The sequence below is a fragment of the Aegilops tauschii genome, chromosome 6 (genome assembly GCF_002575655.3).
Source record: "Aegilops tauschii subsp. strangulata cultivar AL8/78 chromosome 6, Aet v6.0, whole genome shotgun sequence".
Lineage (NCBI taxonomy): Eukaryota > Viridiplantae > Streptophyta > Magnoliopsida > Poales > Poaceae > Aegilops > Aegilops tauschii.
In genome coordinates this window covers 374,402,757-374,414,723 of record NC_053040.3, presented here as the reverse complement: position 1 = coordinate 374,414,723, position 11,967 = coordinate 374,402,757, and the positions used below count along the sequence as shown (strand labels likewise).

Here is an 11,967-nt window from a genome sequence, read left to right as displayed (position 1 = left end):
GGCGTGTGGGCGATGTACAAATGCCCACACGTGTGGGCGTTAGATTTTCCGAACAAAAAAGATCCATTTCATTTAGTCCCGGAAAAGCGCAATCATCTCTTGTTTTCCCCAACCACTCCAAAAAGGGCCCTCAAACTTTTTTCTGGCCCGGGTAGAAAGGGCTGCAGAGAACATCATCGTGATTTAGTGATTTTTAAGCAAGTGTACGTGTAAGCTCTCTCGCTGGGCGCATGCGCTGCCCGTCAGTGCTGAGTGCGCATCCTTCCTGATTAACAACGGAGCAGCAGGGAGGAGTAGACCCTGCATCGCATCATGGATCCCGGAGGAAACCCGGGCCACGAACGGATGGGCGGCCGGCCCCAGGAGATGGAGGACATTTTGCTCTCCTGGGACAGGGGTTTGGTAGGTAAACGCAATAGTCTCGGAGGTAGGAGGATAGAGGTACGTAGGGCCTCCCAACTCCTGGGCTTGTCACCTGTCGCCCCAGCGCCAGCCCTGCCACCAGTAAGTAGTAGGAGTGGTTGCGTCAGTGCGAGCGTGCGCGGCGCACATATATACCGGCCGTGCCCGCCCCCGATCCATGCTCTGCACCGTCCCACCACCTCCTGGACTCGGGCAAGTCGAAGTAGAACAGGCGAGCAGAGTGGTCTGGTCAGGTGTCCGATATGGGGCGAGGCAGGGCACCGTGCTGCGCCAAGGTCGGGCTCAACAGGGGCTCCTGGACGCCGCAGGAGGACATGCGCCTCATCGCCTACATCCAGAAGCACGGCCACGCCAACTGGCGCGCCCTCCCGAGGCAGGCGGGCCTGCTGCGCTGCGGGAAGAGCTGCCGGCTCCGGTGGATCAACTACCTGCGCCCCGACCTCCGGCGCGGCAACTTCACCGCCGAGGAGGAGGCCACCGTCATCAAGCTGCACGCCTTGCTCGGCAACAAGTAGGCTCGCCGTTAATCTGCGTGCATTCGGTTCCGAGATTGATCGATTGATTGATTTTGGTGTGTTCTGATCGGATTTTGTTATTTGTCCAGGTGGTCCAAGATCGCGGCGTGCCTGCCCGGGAGGACGGACAACGAGATCAAGAACGTCTGGAACACGCACCTGAAGAAGAGGGCGTCGGAGCAGAAGCCAGGCGTTGGCGAGAGCAAGGGCGAGGCGGCCGACGGAGACCCCGACACGCCCGTCCCTTCGTTGTCTTCGGCGTCCTCGTCGATGACGAGCAGCGAGGGATCCAACGGCGGCGCCGGGGAGCAGTGCGGCACGAGCAACGATCCCGAGACGATGGACGTACCATCCCCTCTCGAGCTGGAGCTCGAGCCAGTCATGGACATCCTGGACATGCTGGCCGACGCGCCCACGGAGGCGCTCGCGACGGCGGCGCCAATGCCAACGTCTTCGTGCTCGTCGTCCTCCCTGACGACGTGCGCCGGGGGCGGCGGCGGGGTGGAGGAGCTGCTCGAGCTGCCGGACATCGACATGGACGCTGACATCTGGAGCATCATCGATGACGATATCGCGCGCCTACAACAAGGCGATGCAACAGTGCCATGTACGACCAAGGCCAGCCAAGAAGAGGAGGGAAACGAGTGGTGGTTGCAGGATCTGGAGAAGGAACTCGGCCTGTGGGGGCCCACGGAGGAATCCCAGCCCCAGGCGGGCCCACACGACCAGATAGGCTACCCGGGCCAACTCTCCGAAACGGAGGGGGACATGGTGATGGTATCCTCCCACCCACAGTCCAGATCGGATCATGAGGCGTCCAATTCTGAATAGAAGGTTGAGATCCACGGTGGTCCCATCGGACGCCCGAGATCAAACATTACAACTTGGAGAAGTTTTTAACGAAACGTTTGAGTTGCATATTTGATTTCATTGTTACAATGCACATACAAATTGAAGGAATGAAAAGTTAGGTCGATACAAGGCCAAGTAGCACGAGTACCTCTACTATCCTATCTAAGAGTTTAACCAAATGTACTGTGGCATGTATGCAACAGCACTCCACTGATCAACAGCCAGTGAGAAGTGGTATGCAAACATGCGTACGGATGTAGTATGTCATTTGATTAATTTCGTACTAGTAGTTCGTAGTAAAAAATTGCGACTAATTTGTACCATGCATATATATGCTGCACAGCGTCATGGTGACGTAAGAGCTGGATCATCCGATGGCCCACCACTACTACCACCATCATTAGTGCCTTTTGAAGAATCATCACCGGGCTTTGATTATGCATTCTAAAGCAACTTGCTTTTGCTAATGCGATGTAACCTTTTTCTTCTCCTTTAGCTGGCTTTTATTTTATTTTATTTCTTTAGATTTGATTGCATGTTGCTTCGGGTGAGCAAAATCACATGAAACTTGATGATAGAGAAGTTGGTCACCTAAGCAGTGAAATGGGAGCATGGGAAATTGGGAATGGGACCATATTTTGGTGGTGTTGAGTTCTGAATTTTAAGGGCTTGCATTTCTTTTCAGAAACACCATGCGGCATGTTACTCATTGTTCATGTTAATTTATTTTTCCTTTTTTGAGATCCACTCCTTTTCAGGAAAACCGACAAATTCGATTCAACTGATGCCTCAATCTTTCGATGACAAAACACTTTGTCAATTTGGGTGGAAACAACTTTGGTGATGCGACGATGTTGCGCCTTAGCAATCGCTAACAACTCGGACGGGTTATTGATCCGGTGGTTGGCTAGGACTCACGGGTTGTGCGGTGTTTCATAAAATGTCTGATGTTTGGTTTGTTGGATTTGTATATCGACGAACCCCACATCATACATGTGTTGGATCTTTTTTAAGCATGTTGTGGGAACTCTAATTAAAAAATTCTCAAACAACCATATATCCGTTGCTCATAACTTCGCCAGAATAGCCCTGGTATGACTCAGTTTATTGTGAAAAGTCAGTAGGAGTGCCACCTAGTAGCCCTAAAAACATATAAGAGAGAAAACAACACTAAATTGTAACAATTGATGAGATATTTCAAGTTAAACTCAAGAGTATCAGGACTAAACTCCAAAAAATGACGAGTACACTATATGGAATGCCTCTTTCCTTGAGTTGTTTTCAGTGGGAGTGAAACGGCTACATGCACCCATGTGGGAATTTATGTACGCCAGGGGGCCTTGACAAATGACCAAGCAACCTTGAGGTGGTAGATAGGTGGGGTAAGAGCATTTCCAACGGCACGCGCAGGCGCGGCATGCTAACTTTTTTTACAGCGCGCGCAACGGCTGTTTTTGCGCCCGAGTAGGCAGTTGCTTCACCAGGCGCTGCAAATTTTAGCGCGCCGCTGTAGCGCTTCAGCAGGCGAGCTAAAATACAACGCGCTGTTTGAAAGATACACATACGTACACAAAAATTTAAACAAGACAGTCATATTTCAACCAACATAGTCATAGCATATTTCAACCAACATAATTCACATCATAGATAGTAAAAAAAGACGATACGAAAGCCAGCGGCTAAACTACTCGTCGTCCTCCTCCTCGGACTATGACTCGGTGGTGTCCTCCTCCCACTCCGACGTCGGAATGAAGGCGACAATCCACCGTTCATCGTCGGAGTCCCAGGTCGACGCTTCTTTGAGCTCGATGTTGAAGAGCGCGGCCGCCTTCCTCGTATGCATGTCCTCGTGATAGGCTGCTCGCTCCGCCCACCTCTCCACCCTCCTTTGCGTGTAGAATTCGCGCTTGTTGACGACGTCCTCCGGGAAGCGTTGGCCCCACACCGCCATGGCCTCCTCATCCATCTCAGTGATGCTGAGGCGGCGCTCCCGCCTCCGGTTGTCGTGACGGTCCTCGTCGGTGACAAGCCGGGGAGGTGCGAGCTTCTGCGCCAGCTCCCGCGTCGCCACCTCGGGGAAGTTCATCTCCCTACGAGGCCGCCAGAGGCGCAACGCTGTCGCGTCGTACGCGCGGGCGCCCTCGTGGGCGGTGTCGAACATGCCTAGGCCGAGGCGCATCTCAGCATAGAAGGCGCCGGAGGGGCGCGCACGGACGTCGCCGTAGCCCGAACTTCCCCGGCGGTGTGGCAGCATGGCGGCGCGGTGGCGGCGAGGCGAGAAAGTAGGGGCGCGTGGCGAGGCAGAGCGGTGGAGAGGGCGCGTGGAGTGGCGCTGCTTTTATAGCGTGCGCGCGTCGACACGCGCCAAAACTGCCGCGTGCGCCCGTTTTTTTTTTTGCACGCCACTTTTTCCCGCGCCGGCGCGCTCGCTAAGAGCCCTGTTTTTCGCGCACGCGCTTTATTTGGCGCGTCTGTTGGAGATGCTCTAAGGTGGTAAAATATCCATGGACTAGGAGCTCATCCATCCGATTAACAACTTCTTTCCCTCATAGTCTTCATCCTTACATTGACTTTCTATTCAAAAATATTCATTGACCAAATTTAAATAAATAATTTTTTCTTATAATCTTGTCTCATGCCTTTGTTGGCCATGATCAGTTGCTTAGACTTGTATTGACATGAAGATGACGATTTGCCACATAAATGTTATGTAGGACTTGGCCAGATAAAATTAACCATTCCTAGAATAGAATGTTTGTGTATTTTCAGAACAAATTTTCATGTATTTTCAAATAGATGTTCATGACTTTGAAAAAAAGTTTGTCTGAAAAAAGTGCATGAATGTGTGGCAAAAGAAAAAAACAGAAAGCAGAAAATAAATTTAACATAAAACTAAAAGGAGAATAGGATCCTAATAAAAATAAATACATTTAGTTGAGGCGCTATTAGCATGGTAAGAAAATATTTATTTTACGGACCAAAGGGGCTATCTAAATCCTAAAGTAAAGGCGAGCGATTGAAGTAGAAGTACCAACGGCATTTATACCATAATCCACAATGTAGCGGGTATAGTTTAGTGGTAAAAGTGTGATTCGTTCTATTAATAACTGAATTTTGAATGATATAATAATGGAAATAAAATAAAATCGAAATATTAATGTAAATAAAAATAAAAAAATCAGAAAAGCGAAAAGCGAAAATAAACACGCAAAATAAAAAGGGCAAGGAAACTTCTGATGGGCCGATAATGGTGCGACAGGCGATCCTCGCGGCCCGTTATCGGCGATACATCCTCCCAGTAGCTTTTTCGTTTCTGCGGCTGGGAGGCTTGAGCTGTCTATCCCCAGAAACACCAGTCAGTTTCAGGCTTGTGCGCAGCGCAGTGGCGACGGACTCCGTCTGTTACGATGCTGAAGGCTCTCCCCGCGCGCTTCCTCGTCTCGCCGGAGCCCGGGGGGCGGCGCCGGAGCCCTCGCCCACGATCTCTACGGCCGATTTCGGCGGCGCTGATGACCAACCCCGCGTACTTCGAGGTCGGCAGATTATTGGGTAGCTATGGCTTCATGAACATCACAAGGTCAGCATGTTTGGGTCCTCTCCCCTTTGCGTTTCCCTACAGAGCTTAGAGTTGTAGTACCTACGGGGAGATGTGTGCTTACGTTCTGAGTTGATTCAAAACTTAGGACGGTAGGGCTGTGTGCGGGGTTGGAATTGGTTCGAGCATTCGTGCCGTTCACTGGCATGTTGCTTAGGTTATTTTAATTAGTTATTTCCAGCAGAAATCACTGGAAATGGCAAGTCTGTGTGTTTTTCTTGGGGTGAAATTATTCAGGATACTGTGGTGAGATTGACAGAATATGTTGAAATTGTTCAGGATACTGTCTGGTTTTGACATTTCCCTTTGCTTAGTTAGCTTAGGACACTTCAGATAAATTCACCAGAGATTACCAGCAGTATCGTGCAACAAATAGGAACATCATGTGGTTCAATTTTAGGAAATATGTAATGTATCCATCAGAGCTACAGTAAATGACAAGGAGGTTCAATATGCCTATTCAGATGTCGATGTTGCTGATTTCCTACAAGAAAATTTCCACAGAACTTTGTACCAGTACCAGTATTATGTTATGGGGCCATGGATGCTGTGTCTGTTTTTACTCTTATATTTCGAGTTGTTAAAAGGACCATCGGATATTTTGAGTGGTAAACGTAAGGACATATATTTCTATTTATGTAACCACCACGAGTTCCAACACTCTTGTCATGTGAAACAGCTATTCATCTTCTCAGTCTGGAGGGTTTCCAAACGATGCTGTTAATCAAGACCTTAGTCTTGGATATTCACCGGAAGAGATTGAGCGATTAAGAGTCCAAGATGTTGGAGAAGGACAAGTGAAAATTAGGTTATTTCCTTCTATCTAAGATGTTGTTTCGATGTGTAACTTTTTAGAAAAGGTCTACTGATACTATACATGTATCATAGTCTATTGCAGACTGTACGAGGGAAGAGTGGTGCAAGGTCCATTGAAGGGCACACAAACTGTATTTAAGGTATAGCTCGGATTTTCAATCTACCATGTATAGTTACACACGGTCCTGTAATGCTAATAAGTGTGATATGGGTCATCCATGCATTTTAAAATGTACATGCTCATAGTGTTTCAATTGTATCACATGACACATAATACTAGTAAGGCCAGTCTTACGTAATCGTATGCAGATAGCACCCTTTGATTCAACAGTGCCTTGTGAAGATTATTTGTGGTAGGGGCAGGGCCAATAGTTCCAAGTTTTTCTTCTTTTTTCACTTCGATTTTCCAGCCATTCAATTTTGTTGGTTTATCTGATGGTGTTAGTTATTAGCTTTCCCAGACATATGAGTTCATTTATGATCTTATATGTGCTAAGACATAGGTTTATGCTACAAGGTATACCCTGGAGCTATTGCTGGTGCTTCTGAAGCTAATTTGATGGCACTGAATGAGCTGAGGACTCATGCTTTTCTTCAGGTTAGGAAAATCGTGAAAAATTAACAGAGATTGAACTTGCCGATCTGAATGAGTATGTCAGACATGACATTTCCAAAAAATAATTTCTATTCCTTGCCTTCTACTTTCAGAGTGATGCAAGGGATATCTGTGAGAACATTCAGTTTCTGTTAGGAGCATTTGAGACAGCTACTGGAGAGCAGGTCTACCACATAACTTTATCAGGTCATAGACGATCCTGTAATGCTTTTAGACTGATGTAATTTTTCTACAGTGGCTTGCTTTCCGCGATGATGGGAGATACAGTGCTGCAGACTATGCAAAAATAACCAGTGAAAGGCAGTTGAAGGAACGGCCTAATTTTTGGAATCCCTATGATCGTGCATACAAATTGGAACTGAGGAAATATTTTGTCCTTAGGCTGCTTAATGGAGCTATGTGTGGCCTTGTCCACATGCATAATCATGATAGACTGCACCAAAGCCTTGGCCCCTCTTCTGTTGTTCTCAAGTATTCTGCATCTTCCTTGTTTTACTTCCCATTCTACAGCTTATGACTCATTCTCAGTTCTGTTACTACTTAGTGTAACTTTCTCTTATTTAGCACTGTTGCAGAGAAAAATGGATACTATTTACTTCCACAGCTCCGTGATTTGGCATTTTCTGTAGATATCGGGTATAGCTCCATCCTTTCTGCATTTTCTTTTACCAATGAGAAAACGCTTTAGAGAATAGATATACTTTTATAATGACAGGTATTCGTCTATGGGGGTTGGAGCTTTGTCAGATGGTCTTTGGCGTCGAGCATCTGCTGCTGGAGCATCAACTCCTTTGGAGAAGCGAGCTTTTGGAGTAGCTGATGACATGCAAGTATTTCTTTTTCTTTTTTCGAGTTACAAAATGCAAGTCTCTCACATATACGTGTGATTGGAAAAACACAGATATGGAGCTGGGTTGCTTATTGCATACATGGCATTTATTCCGTTTTGCAAAGCAGGCATTATGGATGGCATTTCCTTGCAGGTTCTTGATTATAATTTGGATTTAAGTTCGTAAGAGAAATTCCTGGAAAGAAAAGTTCATAGGAAAAATATTATTTTCCTTTAAACACCGTGATATCTAACAAAGTACTTATTTATTCTGCAGAGGCTCTTGGAGAACACTTTCCGTCTCGACATTTATGCTGCAAGAGAGTATGAATCGCTAGAACAAAACATCTACATGGTTTAAAGTTTAAACATTCCAATGTTTGAATAATTCTGCTTTCCAAATTCATTTGATAAAATCTGCTCTCGCTTATTTTTTACCTGATCGTTAGTTGTGATTTGTGATATTCAGAATCAATATGCATGCTTATCTATGTTTATGAACTCACATAGGTATTGCCTGGAAGATGATAAATTGTCGGAAGCTGTAAACTTTCTAGATTTAGGTGATGGTGCCGGCTGGGAGTTGCTGCAGGTTTGCCTCTACGATTATAGTTAAATTTGTCTGTTCACAAACCTTCTGCTGCTGCAGATGATACTTATGTATGCTTACTATATTAACTGTGGACTCAGTGAATCTACTTTCGATTCCTTCATCTTTAACAAAGGGTCTTACACTGATTTCTTTTCTGTAGGCAATGCTTAATCCAGATTACCGTAAAAGACCAATTGCTGAGGCTGTACTGAACCATAGGTTTATTACAGGGGCTCTATTGTAGAAGTAATCATCAACTAGATGCGCTTATAAATTTGTACAATAGATGGTGGAGGCAGGTCCCATTGTGTGAAAAATATGTTCAAATCTAAAGACATGTTGTGATCAGGTACTTAAATAGTGTACCTAAACTAGAGGAACATTGTAAATATATGCATGAACATCATTTTTGGCAAATACTGCTAGACATGTTTTTTAGTTTTTTTTTCGATGGATAGACATGTTTTTGAGTTATCAGACTTATAACGTTTTCTGGACATAGAGGTATTTCAGAGACACTAATTCGAGGGAGGCTACATGGCGGTCACCCTCTGGGCAAGCACTGAGAGCATCTCCAGCCGTTCGGCCCCCCAGGGCGCCGAAAAAGAGCCGCCTGGGGGCGAGCCGGCGCTAGATTGGTGCGTGGGGGCGACCTAGCTCCCAGTCGTCGGCCCATAGGTCGCCCCGGGTTCGGCGACGTTGCGTACAAAATATATGCAAACTCGGCGACTTTTGCACGAACTCGGCGAAACTTCATTGAAATTTGTACAGAAAACACGAAAACATGCAAACTACGCCTGAACTACGCCTAGCCACCGCCGCCGCCGCCGCTGTCTACATGCCTAGGAGCCTGTAGAAGCGGGTGTAGTCATCGCCGTCGTCGTCGTCGCGCGGCTGGCTTGGGCCGGCGCCGTCCATGCTGCAGCCCTGGCCAGGGTCGCCGAGGCGCGGTGGCGCGTTGGACGCCCGCCCTCGTCCTCCTCGTCGCTGTCGAGGACGATGACGGCGCCCTCCTTGTGTTGGGAATCGTAGCATAATTTTAAAATTTTCCTACGCTCACCAAGATGCATCTATGGAGTATACTAGCAACGAGGGGAAAGGAGTGCATCTACATACCCTTGTAGATCGCGAGCGGAAGCGTTCCAATGAACGTGGATGACGGAGTCGTACTCGCCGTGATCCAAATCACCGATGACCGAGTGCCGAACGGACGGCACCTCCGCGTTCAACACACGTACGGTGCAGCGACGTCTCCTCCTTCTTGATCCAACAAGGGGGAAGGAGAGGTTGATGGAGATCCAGCAGCACGACGGCGTGGTGGTGGATGTAGCGGGATGCCGGCAGGGCTTCGCCGAGCATATACGAGAGAGAGGTGTTGCAGGGGGAGAGGGAGGCGCCCAAGGCTGTGTTCTCCTGCCCTCCCTCCCCCCCTTTATATAGGCCCCCTTGGGAGGGGGGAGCGCCGGCCAAACCCATCTAGGGTGGGGGCGGCGGCCAAGGGGGGTGCCTTGCCCCCCAAGGCAAGTGGGAAGCCCCCCCACCCTAGGGTTCCCAACCCTAGGCGCATGGGGGGAGGCCCATGGGGGGGGCGCCCAGCCCACTAGGGGCTGGTTCCCTTCCCACTTCAGCCCACGGGGCCCTCCGGGATAGGTGGCCCCACCCGGTGGACCCCCGGGACCCTTCCGGTGGTCCCGGTACAATACCGGTAACCCCCGAAACTTTCCCGGTGGCCGAAACTTGACTTCCTATATATAATTCTTTACCTCCGGACCATTCCGGAACTCCTCGTGACGTCCGGGATCTCATCCGGGACTCCGAACAACTTTCGGGTTTCCGCATACACATATCTCTATAACCCTAGCGTCACCGAACCTTAAGTGTGTAGACCCTACGGGTTCAGGAGACATGCAGACATGACCGAGACGCCTCTCCGGTCAATAACCAACAGCGGGATCTGGATACCCATGTTGGCTCCCACATGTTCCACGATGATCTCATCGGATGAACCACGATGTCGAGGATTCAATCAATCCCGTATACAATTCCCTTTGTCAATCGATATGTTACTTGCCCGAGATTCGATCGTCGGTATCCCAATACCTTGTTCAATCTCGTTACCGGCAAGTCTCTTTACTCGTACCGCAATGCATGATCCCGTGACTAACGCCTTAGTCACATTGAGCTCATTATGATGATGCATTACCGAGTGGGCCCAGAGATACCTCTCCGTCACACGGAGTGACAAATCCCAGTCTCGATCCGTGCCAACCCAACAGACACTTTCGGAGATACCCGTAGTGCACCTTTATAGTCACCCAGTTACGTTGTGACGTTTGGCACACCCAAAGCACTCCTACGGTATCCGGGAGTTGCACGATCTCATGGTCTAAGGAAAAGATACTTGACATTGGAAAAGCTTCTAGCAAACGAAACTACACGATCTTTTATGCTATGCTTAGGATTGGGTCTTGTCCATCACATCATTCTCCTAATGATGTGATCCCGTTATCAATGACATCCAATGTCCATAGTCAGGAAACCATGACTATCTGTTGATCAACGAGCTAGTCAACTAGAGGCTTACTAGGGACACGTTGTGGTCTATGTATTCACACATGTATTACGATTTCCGGACAATACAATTATAGCATGAACAATAGACAATTACCATGAACAAAGAAATATAATAATAACCATTTATTATTGCCTCTAGGGCATATTTCCAACAGTCTCCCACTTACACTAGAGTCAATAATCTAGTTACATTGTGATGAATCGAACACCCATTGCGTCCTGGTGTTGATCATGTTTTGCCCTAGGGAGAGGTTTAGTCAACGGATCTGCTACATTCAGGTCCGTATGTACTTTACAAATATCTATGTCTCCATTTTGAACACTTTCACGAATGGAGTTGAAGCGACGCTTGATATGCCTGGTCTTCCTGTGAAACCTGGGCTCCTTCGCAAGGGCAATAGCTCCAGTGTTGTCACAGAAGAGAGTCATCGGGCCCGACGCATTGGGAATCACCCCTAGGTCGGTAATGAACTCCTTCATCCAGACTGCTTCCTGTGCTGCCTCCGAGGCTGCCATGTACTCCGCTTCACATGTAGATCCCGCCACGACGCTTTGCTTGCAACTGCACCAGCTTACTGCTCCTCCATTCAAAATATACACGTATCCGGTTTGTGACTTCGAGTCATCCAGATCTGTGTCGAAGCTAGCGTCGACGTAACCCTTTACGACGAGCTCTTCGTCACCTCCATAAACGAGAAACATATCCTTAGTCCTTTTCAGGTACTTCAGGATATTCTTGACCGCTGTCCAGTGTTCCATGCCGGGATTACTTTGGTACCTTCCTACCAAACTTACGGCAAGGTTTACATCAGGTCTGGTACACAACATGGCATACATAATAGACCCTATGGCCGAGGCATAGGGGATGACACTCATCTTTTCTCTATCTTCTGCCGTGGTCGGGCATTGAGCCGTGCTCAATTGCACACCTTGCAATACAGGCAAGAACCCCTTCTTGGACTGATCCATATTGAACTTCTTCAATATCTTGTCAAGGTATGTACTTTGTGAAAGACCAATGAGGCATCTTGATCTATCTCTATAGATCTTGATGCCTAATATATAAGCAGCTTCTCCAAGGTCCTTCATTGAAAAACACTTATTCAAATAGGCCTTTATACTTTCCAAGAATTCTATATCATTTCCCATCAGTAA

General features: G+C 47.8%; 3 protein-coding genes across 5 annotated transcripts; 2 read left to right on the top strand and 1 right to left on the bottom strand.

The window, feature by feature from the left end:
* Positions 1–557: 557 nt before the first annotated feature.
* LOC109774681 (myb-related protein Zm1) lies at positions 558–2,211 on the top strand. Its single transcript, XM_020333435.4, has 2 exons — positions 558–934; positions 1,028–2,211. The coding sequence occupies exons 1-2, from the start codon at positions 666–668 to the stop codon at positions 1,767–1,769; spliced, it is 1,011 nt and encodes a 336-aa protein (XP_020189024.1). The 5' UTR covers positions 558–665; the 3' UTR covers positions 1,770–2,211.
* Positions 2,212–3,498: 1,287 nt separating this feature from the next.
* On the bottom strand, positions 3,499–4,044 carry LOC109774671 (uncharacterized). The gene has a single exon (XM_020333426.1). It carries the CDS (start codon positions 4,042–4,044, stop codon positions 3,499–3,501), a length of 546 nt encoding a protein of 181 aa, XP_020189015.1.
* A 1,032-nt stretch (positions 4,045–5,076) lies between these two features.
* On the top strand, positions 5,077–8,655 carry LOC109774657 (uncharacterized). Of its 3 annotated transcripts, none has more exons than XR_005760379.2 (12): positions 5,077–5,367; positions 6,065–6,193; positions 6,284–6,341; positions 6,719–6,799; positions 6,910–6,981; positions 7,053–7,288; positions 7,382–7,453; positions 7,533–7,643; positions 7,719–7,825; positions 7,924–7,970; positions 8,157–8,238; positions 8,399–8,655. XR_005760379.2 is itself a non-coding variant. In XM_020333402.3 (12 exons), the coding sequence occupies exons 1-12, from the start codon at positions 5,198–5,200 to the stop codon at positions 8,480–8,482; spliced, it is 1,224 nt and encodes a 407-aa protein (XP_020188991.1). In that variant the 5' UTR covers positions 5,077–5,197; the 3' UTR covers positions 8,483–8,655. The 3 variants fall into 3 exon arrangements, 2 of the variants coding, with proteins under 2 accessions (XP_020188991.1, XP_040248603.1); XM_020333402.3 differs by having other exon boundaries at positions 7,719–7,800; XM_040392669.2 differs by lacking the exon at positions 7,719–7,825.
* Positions 8,656–11,967: the final 3,312 nt, after the last annotated feature.